Source organism: Cimex lectularius, unplaced genomic scaffold (genome assembly GCF_000648675.2).
Source record: "Cimex lectularius strain Harlan isolate CLEC.00 unplaced genomic scaffold, Clec_2.1 scaffold139, whole genome shotgun sequence".
NCBI classification, from domain to species: domain Eukaryota; kingdom Metazoa; phylum Arthropoda; class Insecta; order Hemiptera; family Cimicidae; genus Cimex; species Cimex lectularius.
The window spans coordinates 423,674-438,262 of record NW_019392832.1 but is presented as its reverse complement, the minus strand read 5'-3'; the positions used below and the strand labels follow the sequence as shown (position 1 = coordinate 438,262).

The 14,589-nt window shown below is 31.7% G+C and overlaps 2 protein-coding genes across 6 annotated transcripts; one reads left to right on the top strand and one right to left on the bottom strand.

Annotated features, from left to right (window-relative positions):
* Nucleotides 1–2,580: 2,580 nt before the first annotated feature.
* Nucleotides 2,581–6,290, top strand: LOC106672588 (N-terminal Xaa-Pro-Lys N-methyltransferase 1). 5 transcript variants are annotated; one of them, XM_024228542.1, is made up of 8 exons: nt 2,581–2,597; nt 3,001–3,170; nt 4,130–4,302; nt 4,369–4,474; nt 4,526–5,164; nt 5,618–5,801; nt 5,867–5,972; nt 6,030–6,290. In XM_024228542.1, exons 5-8 carry the CDS (start codon nt 5,021–5,023, stop codon nt 6,244–6,246), a joined length of 651 nt encoding a protein of 216 aa, XP_024084310.1. In that variant the 5' UTR covers nt 2,581–2,597; nt 3,001–3,170; nt 4,130–4,302; nt 4,369–4,474; nt 4,526–5,020; the 3' UTR covers nt 6,247–6,290. The 5 variants fall into 5 exon arrangements, with proteins under 5 accessions (XP_024084310.1, XP_024084309.1, XP_024084305.1 ...); XM_024228541.1 differs by having other exon boundaries at nt 2,593–2,609; XM_024228540.1 differs by lacking the exon at nt 2,581–2,597 and having other exon boundaries at nt 2,712–3,170.
* A 2,258-nt stretch (nt 6,291–8,548) lies between these two features.
* On the bottom strand, nt 8,549–13,344 carry LOC106672587 (la protein homolog). The gene is made up of 8 exons (XM_014404125.2): nt 13,221–13,344; nt 12,971–13,081; nt 12,729–12,905; nt 10,839–11,018; nt 10,614–10,759; nt 10,458–10,533; nt 8,801–9,191; nt 8,549–8,738 (listed from the first exon to the last, which is right to left on the bottom strand). Exons 2-8 carry the CDS (start codon nt 13,073–13,075, stop codon nt 8,653–8,655), a joined length of 1,161 nt encoding a protein of 386 aa, XP_014259611.1. The 5' UTR covers nt 13,076–13,081; nt 13,221–13,344; the 3' UTR covers nt 8,549–8,652.
* Nucleotides 13,345–14,589: the final 1,245 nt, after the last annotated feature.

Below are 14,589 nucleotides of genomic sequence, written 5' to 3'. Positions count from 1 at the left end.
TTGTATCCGATATAGTTAAAACACTGACTATTGGGGAGTATGATTCCATATTTTTTCAAAGTTATTCATGAATATTTCAACACAGAGAAGATGATAACCCTTTCATTTCATACTAATATATTATTAAATTTACAATAATTAGATAGTAGGCTTATGTTTAAGAGGTATATTATATAATTTTTAACAACTTCATTAATCGAGTCCTCTTTAAGTTTTTGTTTCATACCAAATGTAGGTTTGAAATTGGTATGGATTTAAATTATTTTATCTATTTTTATCGCAAGTTTGTGGCATGGAGAGTTATAAAAGGGCACTATTGGTCTTATAGGTTTTACTGATAATTGATAAAACATTAAAAAGTAACGTTATTTTAAAAATTAAAAAAAAATCGAGTTAATATGACATGTTTTATGTTTTAACGTGTTTAAAGTTTCATGCTTTATGTAATAGGGCAACCTCTCTTGTCATGGATTCAAAGCTATCTAACAGATAGATACTTTTCAAACTCCATAAACAATTCATACTTTCAAATAATTTGAAGCATCTCAAGGGTTGTACCTCAGTCCTTTATTTTTTGTAGTTTATTTAAATGATATTACAGATGTTTTCTTGATGTGAATTTTTTACTCCTCACAGATGATATAAAAATTTATTGTTCAATTAAATCTATTAATGACATGCACATGCTTCAAGAAAATTTAACTCATTTTTGTTTGTGGTGTGCTAACAATGGCTTAAAAATCAAAGTCAATATATATTCTTTTATTAGCTTCTCTCACTCAAAAAACCCTATCCCAAAGAATTGAAATCCAATCCTATAAATTCAATAACCAGGCATTGGAAAAGTCCTCAGCCATTACTGATGTAGGTATAATCTTTAATGATCGCTTATCCTTTTCAAATCATATAGATTTCATTCATAATAAAGCTATTAGGCAACTAGATTTTATTATTAGAACGTGTAGAGATTTCAAAAATCAACTAATTATAATAATACTTTATAAATCAGCAATTTAGAATATCGCTCAACAGTTTGGCCTCCTCATTTAATAACTCTCAAAAATTCTCTGGAAAATTTTTCAGTATACATTCTTTTGTTTAAATATATATTTTTTAAATTGTGGAAATCTGGAAAATTGTGATTTTAAAATAGATTATGAAGCAATCTTTTCTCTTTGCACTTTAGAAACACTGGCTTCTAGGAGAGATAAACCCTATGTTATTTTCTTATACAAATTATTATATAATTTACTATATTGTCCAGAATTACTTTTGAAAATTAATATCAATATTTCCTGCAGCTGTAACTTTAGAAATCTAAATCCTTTCTTAATTAATTATCACAGAACTAATTACCCTTATCGTGGGCATAATAGGCAGAAATTAAAAAATATCCAATAAACCGCCTGATAATATCGATATTTTTCATACTTTTTAACTATTTTAAAACATGTTTAATTATATATTTTAATTTTTCTTTAGATTCTTATTTATAATATGTTCATGTCATTTATTCATTTTGTTTGCACTTTTGTTCTTAATATTTGCATTTAACTTATGTCTGGTTTTGTCTAAGACTTTGTATCAGAAACTTGACTGATTTTTGTTTTTCATTTATATAAAAGGCTTAAACCATTAATTGTTATAAATAAATCGAAATATGTAATGGTTATGACAGTGTTAATTTTAGTAATGTACGCAAGCCTGATACTCATGTATTAAACCATGAGTATACCTTTAATAGCAATATTGGTTCCTATTATATTTCTAAAGATTTTTTAAAATATAAAAGTTAAAAAAAATCCTTTGGCCCTGCTACTTAATAGACCTTGTGCAGAATCTTTATAATATTTCAGAACCACCCTTTATAATATTTCATCTTTCTCTAAAAGACAGGCACTTTTTTCCTCGCAGTGAATCTACTTTCAACCCCCCTATCTTTAAATCTGGCGACAAGTCTTGTATTTCCAATTATAGTCTTATTTCTTTGCAGTCCATTTTCCAAAAATTCTTGAATCTTTTGTATGTCTAATTTATCATATGATTTTAATTCTGAGATTATTCCGGAACAGTATGGCTTTGTTTTTAGACGTTGTATTACCAGTAACCTACTTTCCAATCAAAATTATATTCTATCCTCCTCATCCAGTGACTTTCAAGTTAACTCTGTACAGACTTCTCCATAGCATTTGGCATTGTTGATCGTTCTATTTTGGCTGCTCAATTAAAATGTTATGAAGTAAATGGCAATTTGTTAAATTGGCTTCACTCCTATGTACATAACCAGTAGAGCACAGGTTGTAACACTGTAATCATTTAAATCAAAATTTCAGTTACAACTGGAGTCCCACAGGGATCACATTCAGGCCCTTTATTATTTGATTAGAAATGGCCCTTTATTATATTACAAACCTGACTGTTTTTTCTTTTTTCATTTTTATAAAAGGCTTAAGCCTTTAATTATTATAAATATGTGAATTTCATATTATGTCTGTTGGGTGATGTAAAGCTGAAGATGATGAGAAGCAGAAACGCGCCTGAGAAACCAAAACAAGGAAGATAGGCAGACCAAAATGTTCAGAAACGTCGAACCGATTGTACAGTAAAATGTGAAACATCTTATTGCTTTTACCATGCCCATTTAATAAAAAGTTCCTTTATAAAGACTTAAAAATGCATATATTTTTAAAGAAAATTTCGAATTATAAGTTCATAGATGAATTTATTTTACCAATTTAGTACTTTGGTAGTACCAAGCCTAGCAATAGCAGAAGGTAAAGAGGAGGTTAATTGGGTCTTTCTGTTAAATTTAAATTTTTCTAACAATGTGTCCATGTGGTTAGTAAAACACGTTTAGAACAAAATGATTACATTTAACACCGATAATACTTCGTGTTTACTTTTCAAAATCACAATTTTAAATTTGAAAACTGTTGTGACGTTATAATAAATAAATTTTTATGATTAACACGTCCCGGCATGAAATGATGGATGTTACAGACGACAAGCCGACCGGCAATGAGGACGAGGACGAGTCAAAGTTCTACAAAAAGGCTCAAGACTACTGGAAGAAGATACCGGCGACTATCGACGGAGTCCTCGGTGGATACGGTCACATATCCTACACAGATATCAGGGGTTCGGAGAAATTTCTTAGAAGTATCTTTCAGGTAAATTTCCAATTTGAATTTTAGCCCATTGTTATTTGCTGTATAGCAGTTATGATATCAATCAGTGGCCCAAAACACAACGGATTTGTCAGTCTGATTGAGCCAAAACTAAACTCTTAATTAATTGAATACTTTTGAAAATCAGTAAAACTTAAATAACATTTGAATAATGAAGAAAAAAACTGGCTCAAAAAGTAAATTATTAGCCATTCCCAAAAACAAAGGTGGTCTTAATTGTTCAAAATTATACTAATTTAATTAATTTTATATAAATATTAACTATTTAAATTATTCTTTTTCCTAAGGTCTTGGTTGAGATGAAAAAGTCAGTGTCACAACTGGAATTCATACCAACAACCTTCAACTACATACGCCGCTGCTCTAACCATTTTAGCTATTGTGACTTAGATCTACTCGGACACCAAATTCTCATCTCAACTTACAACCTTTCGAATTTTCTCTCTTTTTGCCAGTTTTCAAATGCTGTGTAATAAAGATTCGATTCTCAGCCACTTACGAATTGGCCATGGGGAGCTATTACCAAAGTGATTACTTTTTTAATTATTATTATTTGGAGATCATGAGATGTGGTTAGGTTTTAGAAAAACATTTTCTTTATCGTGCCTACGTTTCGATTTTTATTGAGGTCATATTTAGTGTCAAAGCGTTTGTTTTCTGTGTACATGTGTCATTCTTGTCTGTCGTTTTGAGAGTGCCCACTTACTTTTTCCATCAACCAAGCATTAACCATTAGCAAAAATGAATAATTAATTGAAATAATTCATATGGTCAATTATGACTGCTAAGCATGTATGGATAAATATTAACAGTTATCATCAGATTTTGTGTCTGCAATGAATCAATCGTTAATAATTATGTTATGGGAATTTTTTGGCCTTGTATTTTTATATTTTTTACGTATATTATTTTAAATAGACTTTTTATTTTATTTCATTCAGTTAGACGATGCTCCAAAAACGAAAAGGGCCTTAGACTGTGGAGCAGGCATCGGTAGAATAACTAAAGAATTGTTGATAAACTTTTTTGAAAAAGTCGATTTGGTTGAGCAGAACGAAGATTTCGTAAAAAAAGCGCCAGATATTATTGGAAAAACAGACCGCCTTGGATCATTGTATGTCAGTGGTATGAAAATGTTAATTTATTTTATTAATTAAGGTGTTAATAATTTCATTTTCAGGGTTACAGAATTTTGAACCTGAACACAAGTACGACGTGATCTGGAGCCAATGGGTATTAGGCCATTTGACTGATGGTGACTTCATAAAATTTTTCATCACATGCAGGTAAAACTGTTGATTTAGATTTTAGAAGTATTCTTATTCTTATCATCATAGGAATGCATTGGCCGAAAATGGTGTCATAATCATAAAGGAAAATGTGACTTCCACTCCTGAGATCCAGTTGGACGAGGAGGATTCATCTGTGACAAGGCCACTCAATATGCTGCTTGAGCTGCTGGCGAGGGCCGGTTTGAAACCAATTCAGACACAAACTCAGACAGGTTTCCCTAAACAATTATTCCCAGTTAAAATGATTGCTTTAAAACCAATTGACAAAAAAGAATCGTGACATTTTCATTCAATTTGTAGATTTGATATAATAAATTTTCATTTTGCTAATTTTTGTCTATTTTTTGGTGAAAAATGTTATTTCATTTTTACAAAACTAAGTTAATCGATTCATTCTTGTTTTAGTACACAAAATCATATGTATCACTATACTTTTGTTTGGCTATTTTTAAAACTTGAAATTTATTTTATAAATAACCACTTATTGATACCCATATGTAACCAAATTGTGGTTGATTGTAAACATTGTACTCCAAAACAATGGGCACCCACAGTTTTTATGAGCAAGCAAAAAAATACTGGAAGATGGTGGCACCGACAATAGATGGCGTCCTTGGGGGGTTCGGTTACGTTTCAGATGTTGATATCAAAGGCTCCCAAAACTTCCTGGACATGATTTTTGGGGTAATGCTCCATTTATAACTTTTTAATTATATTTAAAAATGCATGTAATCAGTTGAATAATTTGAACAATAATAAATGCATTCATGCAATTCATGGTAGTAATAATTGAAATGGACAATATGTTAAAATAATGCTAACTTTTTTTTTTATATCTCCCTTTCTGATGAATTTGATAATCATTTAATAATAATTTACATAAGAATAAGTAAAAAAAAAAAAAAAGAGCTTTGGTGGTTAAGGCATTGGATATGGGTTCAAATCTCAGCAGCTCTGAGTGAACAACCAAAGTACTTCCAAATGGGCTTTTTTCATTAAAATCTCATGAACCACATTTGATATGTACAGTACGCTATGACAGCTAATTTAAAGCACAACCTTAAAATTATTTTAAACTAGAATACTACATTTGTATTATTATGTTACTGATAAATTAATTATAAGAGCTTTAAACAGCAAAAAAATCCTCCGAAGAAAGGCAGAGCACTTGACTGTGGAGCCGGAATTGGCCGTGTTACAAAAGAGATATTGATCAAACTTTTCAACAAAGTTGATCTAATTGATCAGAATGAAAATTTTATAATAAAGGCCCGTGAAAACCTTGGTGGTTCTGATGAACTCGGGCTTCTTTATATTGGTGGTAACGTTTGAAATTATAACTGGATCTTTTTTTACAATTTAACTTTGCAAATTGTTATTTTTCAGGTTTACAAAATTTCAAAATGGAATTCAAATATGACTTGATCTGGTGTCAGTGGGTCTTGGCTCATTTAACAGACAAGGATTTGATTTGCTTTTTAAAAAATTGCAAGTATGTTTTTAAAAACTTTTTTGAACATAAAATAAATAAATTAGAAAATGTTTTTAGAAACTCTTTGAACAAAAATGGTGTTATTGTCATTAAAGAGAATGTTTCTCCAAAACACACAGAATTGGACCAAACTGATTCTTCCATAACAAGACCTCTGGTTAAGTTCCTTTCATTATTCAAAAAAGCTGGTCTGGAACCTTTCAGTTTGGAAACTCAAACTGGATTCCCAGAAAAGGTCTACACTGTTAAATTAATCGCACTCAGGCCTAAATAACACAATTGATTTGTACAGTTTAATAAAGAAAATGATTGTCCTTATTAATTAAAAAAGTCTAACTTTAAGACAGTGTCCTGAAGGTAAAACCTAGGATTTACAACCAGCTATTCTACTTTTGATATACACTGCCAGGTCTCACACTGTAACTGACTACATCCATCTGCGCCTACAGACACCTTACTCATCCAACATTAGCTCTCACATTAGACACACACCAGACTGCATTTCACGATCTCCAAATAATCATTAATTAACAGTCACCAAACACCACACATCTCACATTATAACTGATTAATGTCTTTAACAAAAATAGTTCTTACTCATAGTTGTTTTCTCACTCACAATCTGTGAGTAAGAACTATCTTTGAGTTTAAAAAACTCATTTGATCTTTTATCATTTCTATTCGAACAGACTTTTTGGCGCCATTTATCTGTCGTTAATGGTTGTTCCATTTTGATTGACACGCAGTTGGAATTTTTTTTTTTTTCAAATTTCTAATTTCTAGGCTTCTTTATATATTCTAAAAGCAATTTCTCGAATTAAAAGAATTACTTTGTTGTGCGCATGGCTACACGTGAAAAATCCTAACTTCACATCAAAAAGTGGACTATGGAACCAAAAATTTCTTAAAAGTACAAATTCGGTTGAAAACAGGCGGACAGTCCAAACATTTCCATGGCCTCATCTTTGTGCGTCTCATCGACAGAAATATTGCATATAGATTCAAAATAGTTTGAATTGTTGACATGGATAGCAGTTTTGAGCAGTGTTTACTAAGTGAAAAACCAAGTTAGTGGGCCATTTCTTTCTTGAGATGGGACCTGATAGTGCTTGGTGGTTTTGAAACCTTGAAACCAGGTCAGTGGGTCTCCCCCAAGAGCTTGTTGAAAGATTATTGTGTTAACTTTTCTTTTACCATATTATATCTTATTTATAAAATTAAATTTAAAATTAATTGTATTTTATATTGTTCATTAGCCACAAATTATATACTTATTAATATAAGTAAATAGTTATTTATATTAATAATTATTCTTCATACACTGTTATATTGTTTTCACTGAGGAGGTTTATTCGAGTACATGGCCAGTCCATTAAGGTGTTGTTTCAGATTTGTTCTCTTTGCATCCAGCATAGGGCAGTGGAACAAGAGATGGTTAGGATTAGATCTTTGTCTGAAACTAATTGCTGCAAAAGCATGCTGATGATGTCAATCCAGTTCTTTGCAGATATTTCATGTTGGGCCATTTTCAATGAGAGTCTCCATCACATTGGGCCATTGTCAGTGAGAGTCTCCATCACCTTTGCTATTTTATTGAGAGTCAATCCTGTCTTCTATCTTTTGAAATTTTCTACCTTTTTCTCGTTGATTTCAAAATTTTAAGTACAAATTATTGAAGTGTTCTTTTGCCCACAATTGGATGAACCCATAATCGTCTGTTTTTCGTTTTCTTCCCCCCCCCCCGCTCAATTGGTAATATAGCACTTGTTCTTCATTCATTGCATCAATAAACAATAAAATATATTGTACTGTAATTGACAATATTGGAAAACAACATGAACAAGACTGATAAGTAACATGTTGTGGAATGGTGAAAACGACATAACTGCTAGTGAAACCGCAGAGTCCGTCAACTGTGAAAACAACTGCTGCGGTCAAAACAGGTCCTCAGCCTACCATTAAAAAATCCTCACTTTTACTTAATTACTACAACAGAAAGTGTTTTTGTATGGACTTTTTCAAGAATAAATAATTTATATTGAGTTCTATAAGTTAAAAAGAATATGTGAGCTTCAATACAATAACAATTCTATTCTTTAGAAATGTGCTTGTTCTTTGAACTCAAAACATCCTAGCTTGCCATGATTGACTCACAAATCAAAACAAAAGAGACATACACGCACAATTAAAATGATTCCAATGCGAGAGGGTACATTCCCCACATTGGGAAAGTTTGTGTATTGTTGGGCAGGTTGTGTATTTACCGTTCCAGTGCCAGATCAGCTTCTCAGTACAGCGAATCCTAGCCTATAATAATTGAATAAAACAGAACAATACCATATAAAAACAGCTAGTATAGAGCAGCTCCACCTTTATATCTTGAGTGAGGGGAGGAGTGATTTCATAAAAGGAAATATGACAATTTAATGGCAGAAAGTGTCAACAGCTAGATGCACATGGACTAATATGATTTATGTATAATAAACTAAGAACAAGAAAACTTATCACGATGTACTTGGTTTGATGTAATTTTTAAACATTACATTTATTAAAATGACTTTTAATAAAACTAAAGAAAAACAAACTTGGAAATTTATTTACAGTTTTCATGTATTTCATGTAATCAACTTTTAAGAAATTGAAATTACAAAATAAAAATGAACCGTCAGGTTTAAAAAATTTAAGCGCAAACTTTTGTGGGTGGTTCACAAGGATGGTGAGGACTTCCTTTCCTCTTCTTATTATGGAAATGTCTATCTCCTCGACCTACAATTTCAAATTACAATTAAAAAATTGAAAGTTTTATAGTTCAAAATAGAAAAAATTACCTCTTTTTTGCATCTTGCCTTTGTTTCTAGCAGTACGTCTTCGGGCTTTTTGATCCATTTTAGCTTTGCATAAAAATTGTTCTTCTTCATCGCCATCAACTACTCTGATGCTTAACTTGTTGTCTTCATTAACAACTAAATGACTATTACATTCTTCTTCTACTTTTTTCATAAGTTCCTTTGCAGTATCTTTGTTTTCTAGCCTAACCCAAGCTGTTTCATCACCCATCTCATATTCAATGTAAGCTACAGAAATTCCTAGTCCCTCAATTGCTTCCTTGACTAATTCCCTTTTGATTGGTTCATCAACTTTAAAGCCAGATAATTGGATAACAGTTCCTTTGGGAAATCCGTGATTTTGTTCTTCTTCTTCTGGAGCATCTTCATTGTTCTGAAATATATTGACATTAACTGCTTTATCTTGATATCATTATATGCGGTGAAAATAACTCGTGTAAGGGCAATGATAAATACTTTAAAGATTGTATATGAAGGTAAAGAAGCATTGTAGCCAAAAATCATTAAGGCATGACATGCAGAGTATTACATTAGATCGTTAATATTTTTTTATTTAATAAATTGAATTTTGCTATTATTGTTATCAAAAGTTATCAAACTTTTCATGTCATCCAAAGATTATTTGACATAAAACCTCTTTCATACAATAGGAATTGCTTTCTTTTAATTAAGTAGACCAATACAAAATAAATTGTTCATAAAATAACTGTAATTTGTGTGTCTTAAGCGGGGAACACACTTACCCGACGCAATGCTACCCAACGACCCAAAGCCACCCACCAGATGCAAATCCATTTTCCATAAGATTGTATTACCCCTGTGCACATTTGCCCGTTGCCGTGCAACGCTACTCTAAGCGAACCAAGTCCCCACTATACAGATTTTTGTTGAGTAGCATCGAGTACAGTTGAAGACAAAAGAACCAGACACTCAAATTTTTATTTCAAACTATATGTATTATTGTCATTATATGAATTACGACATACTTATTTTAATATAAACCAAATTAAGTAAGATCAAAAATTCATTAGATTTTATTTAAAAACATAATGGTTTGGTAGAAAATCTATCAAAACACTGTAATATCATTTACTGATAGGATGAATTTAACTAACATGGATTGGCATTATTGCACGTCGCACAGCTAATTTTATTACATGGAATGGCTCATAAAATTTAACGAACAATTTATTACATGGTTTTGCTCATAATAAAATTCCACCATTTTCTTCAAGTAGCGCCAGATATTTTTGTAGTTTGAAATAAACTGTGTATGTAATTTTGTCATTATATTAATTACAACATGCTTATTTTAATGTAAACCAAATTAAACGAGATCGAATATTCATGAGTTTTTATAAAAATTATTTAATTATGATGGTTAGGCAGAAAATTTACCAAAACACCGGAATAACTATTTAAAACTATTAAATGTAACTAACAATTTATTACTTGGTTGTGCTCATAAAATTTAAATAAGCTTTGCACTTGTGTTCCCTGCTTTATCTTTGTTGACCATTAGCAAGGTAATTTGTTTTAACTTTCTAGTTAGTGAATCTATAGGTACTTATAAAGTATTCAGCAAGTAAATATAATTCAAATAAGCGTTTAAGAAAACTGACTTCTAAAAATAAATTACCTTAGCCGATTTATTTTTTGAACGTTTTTGCCTCTCTTCTAATCGTTCTTTCCTTTTAGATTCAGCATAATCTTTCCTAAAACATTGAACAAAGTAGCAAAAATTAAAAAATGAACCAAATTTAACTATATGTCAAGAAAAGTAATTAAACCTTACATCCACATCTTTAATAATTCTGTGTCATTATATTTGACACTTTCCAATTTCAAAAATTCCGCTCCATCTTCAACTGTTTTAAAATTGACAAAAACAGAACCTTTAAATTTCCATGTTTTGGTGGCTTTATCATTGTAATTTCTCATCTAAAAATTATTTAAAAAAATAAAAATTGAATAAATTGGCAAAGTATAAATTATCACGAAAGAATAAATTAGTACATACAACAACATTTATTACACCAGTGTATTGATTGAAATATTCAATCAATTCATCAAGTTTGGAATCTAATGGAAATCCTTTGCAATAAACAGTCCTGTTGGTGAGTTCCTGCCGACTGTTTTCATTTATTTCTGGGAGTGGGACTGAAGGCGAGCGCCTGATCTTCGTGCCGTCTTCACTAACCTGAATTCAAATAAAATAATTATCAAACAACACAAAAACAAAAAAGCCGGATTATTAAAACGATATATTTTCATAACCTATCAAATTAAAAATATTTAAGAATATATTTTTCACTTGTAAGTTTTGTACACCCTTACTGTAAAGTTGATGGTTGGGCGCCGGCTCACAGACCAACAACCACCATCAACTTCAACTCTATGAGTCTATACTATTAAAAAAAAACTAACAAATTATACATTTGGTTCAACAAAACAATGACTTGGCAATAATTTCACACAGACTTAACTCACGAGAGTAGACAAATCCAATGCTGTTCAGTTTAAAATGTGTTTAGGGTAATAATTATTGAAGTTTCAATGGGAACCAAAAGAGGCCAATAAAAATGAAAATTCTTTGATTACACTGACATGTGAACAGTTAATTAAATTCTCGATTCAACAGCATCTGCTGTGTCTAGAACAAGATAGTCTGATACATTTATTTTCTACTGACCTTTACAAAGCCTACAATTAAGTGCTTGTTAAAACATTAAAATAGGGACATAATTTTTTAATAAATTAATGGTTTAACACATTCACTGAGGATGAAGCCATGATAGCGTCTTGAGTCAGTTGTTTGATCAGGCAAATGAGGCCACAATGGAATCAAGGTCTCAACTTTCAATAGGACCGGCAGTAAACGTGTTAAATAAAATAAAGTTCCCAAAATATTATGTACAACAAAAATCTTTTAGATTGGGGCCAAACAAAACAAATGGCAATACTTTCTAAGGAAAACTCAGTTGACTCAACTAGGTGATCATGGGAAGGATGAACAGCGAGTTGGGTCTTGAGTTAACAAGTGGGGATGAGAAAATGAGCGAGAAGTGGCCGAGGAAACGAGTTGACTGAGTTTCCAATCATTTGCTACCTGGCTAAACTCCATTATACACGTCTGCGATTAACTGCCTCCTCTGAACGAGGCCTAAATCAGCAATGATAGATAGACTAAAATGATAGAAAACAACCAAATTACAGAAACAATAATTTCTACATGTATTCTGTATGGCGATGAACCTGTAATTTGTTCATTACTCATCATTTTTGACATGCTTATCCTTGCTGGTTTTGTCCGTCGAATGTTTTGGCATTTGCAATCCTTAGTGTTATTTATTGAAAATGTTATTTCTGACTTTGATTGTTTTGTACGTCAAGAATAGATGTTGAAATGTGCCAGACAAACAAAGCCAGGATAATCAAAGATGATCATGCTGCAACTTCATCACCTCAATCTCTCACAATTTATATTTAGAATTGTGACTAACCGTTTTTCACAGGGTACCACAGTGGCTGAGTGGTTAGGGCATCAGACTCGTATTACCATGACACAGCTACCACACACTGGCCCTGTGTTCGAATCCTGATACAGTCTACGACTTGATTGTGAATAGTATGTAGAAAGTATTGTAAAATAGTTTTACACCTCGTCCACAAAACCCAACGGACGTCCCCACGATAAGCAGACTTTCCTTGGCCAATGTATGTAGAACAAGGCCATATCCCACAAAAAAAGTTTCGTTTTTTAAATTTTTATTATACTCAACAGTTAACTAATTATAAATATACTCTGGTTAATTGAACTACCTGCATACAATAAGGTTTGCATTTTTTTGGGGAGTCAAACCCAATCTGTAACTGTTACTTTTTAAAAATTAATAAATAATCCGCTTACCTCCATCAAACCTGTTTGCGACTTTTTTAATGCCGAAACAATCACTTCCGATTCCTTGGTTAAATTTGCTAGCCTGTTGAACTTCAGCATCGTCTCAAGGGGAATCCAGCCATCATCAACCTTGATCTGCTCTTGCATAAACTTATCTCGTACCAAGTTGATATCACCAAAATAATACTAAAAATGAAAAGAACCGGTTCAAGCACAATTTCTCAATATAATGAAATAACGCCGATACTAACCTCAACCTGCTTTATTATTTTATTATCCAGGTCTGAAATGCTTTTGTCCACGGAATCTTTATCCTCGACATTCGTGCCGGCGTCTTTCTCAGTTTCGTCTACCATTTTCACCTGGAAAAACGTTCAAAAACCATGCCTTAACAACGTGCGCTCAACGTACACAATAGACCGGTTTGGACAAAGTGAAAAAGGTACAGTAGGCCAAACCGGATTTTTCGAACAAGATATCAATTAAAATATGAATAATTACCCTCAAATAATACGATCAATTTTATAATTAAAAGCACGACAACAAAATCGACGTCAACAAGAATATGCGCCGTGTAGGTACAACGTACAACTCACAGGTTAGTAGTTCCGAGAATCAATACGCACTTTCAAATTTAGGTTCGATATTTTAATCGACCAACCATCGTGATATCGAAAATCGACTATGGATGTTGATTGTAGACGCAGATGTCGATTCTCTTTGCATCCAAAAAAAAAATTAAGAAGATATAACCAATTGGAAAGAAAAACACAGCTTCTTCATCACGAGTACACCAATGGAGTCAAGAAATGTTGCCCGTTTGTCAGCTCAGCCATTTTCGGCTCAGTTATTCATCAGCATTTTAAAACTATTAATTAATTATTTAAAAGAATAACAAACATGAATATCCATTATGCATCATGAAATTAAGAATTAAAATTACAGAGAATGAGAAGAAAAAACTACTGGTACTTAAAATTATGAAATTTACTATAAATAATTGGTGGTATATAGCCAAAAACAAGTGAAAAAAGGTGGGAGAGGCTTTTTCTCAAAATTTAAGAAGTTTTATTTTTAATTGAATCAATTTTTTCACTACTTTTATGTTATATAAATGTAACAAATACATGTAGGATGTGGAAAACAGTGAATTTATACAATGCAAAAAAATATTTTTTTTATATTCAATCAAAGTATTTCTACGCACGACACAAGAATGTCACAATTATGAAGAAAACAAACACTTTGAGTGAGTAGAGGTACTTTGATTGAATATAAAATATATTTTTTTGCATTGTATAAATTCTCTTTTTTCCACATGCTACATGTATTTGTTAAATTTAAACAATGTTTGTAAATTCCAGGCCCTGAAGATGATCTCAATAATGATAGAAACGTTGGCACGATAAAGAAAAATTTTTCTGAAACGTATGTCACCCAAGACCGCATCTCATGATTTCCAAATAATCATCGACTAACGGTCACTTAATTATAACACATTTCTACACGTGATTTATTATTTATAAAATACATTATTCAAGTCATGTGTGCAAAAGAAAATCAGCCTCTGCCAGGTCCCAGGACATGTGGGAGTGGAAGGCTCATAATAATTACAAAATCAAACGATTGAAGTTGGCTCATAGTTTAATTTGTTAATTAATTGGTCTCGGGAAAGGGTATCGCAGCCTAGGCGGAGCATGCGGATTTCATTTAAGATTGTACATTGTAAATTGTTAGCGACAGTTTAGTATAATCTTTAGTTAAAATTAATAACAATCAAACAACAAAAATTAGTAAAAATATTTGAAAAAACACAGACACACAACTCCATGCAAGAACCTAGCATATTCTATATTGCATGGTCTAAACT

Bases quoted from the DNA above. Each gene is read 5' to 3' on its own strand.
- LOC106672587 (XM_014404125.2), bottom strand. From the start codon at position 13,075: ATGGTAGACGAAACTGAGAAAGACGCCGGCACGAATGTCGAGGATAAA. The intron at 11,019-12,728 runs GTAAGCGGATTA...ATTTGAATTCAG, and splicing joins CGCAAACAGGTTTGATGGAG to GTTAGTGAAGACGGCACGAA. The intron at 9,192-10,457 runs GTAATTTATTTT...AATATATTTCAG, and splicing joins CAAAAAATAAATCGGCTAAG to AACAATGAAGATGCTCCAGA.
- LOC106672588 (XM_024228537.1), top strand. From the start codon at position 2,717: ATGAATTTATTTTACCAATTTAGTACTTTGGTAGTACCAAGCCTAGCA. The intron at 2,775-3,000 runs GTAAAGAGGAGG...TGGATGTTACAG, and splicing joins AAGCCTAGCAATAGCAGAAG to ACGACAAGCCGACCGGCAAT. The intron at 3,171-4,129 runs GTAAATTTCCAA...TATTTCATTCAG, and splicing joins TTCTTAGAAGTATCTTTCAG to TTAGACGATGCTCCAAAAAC.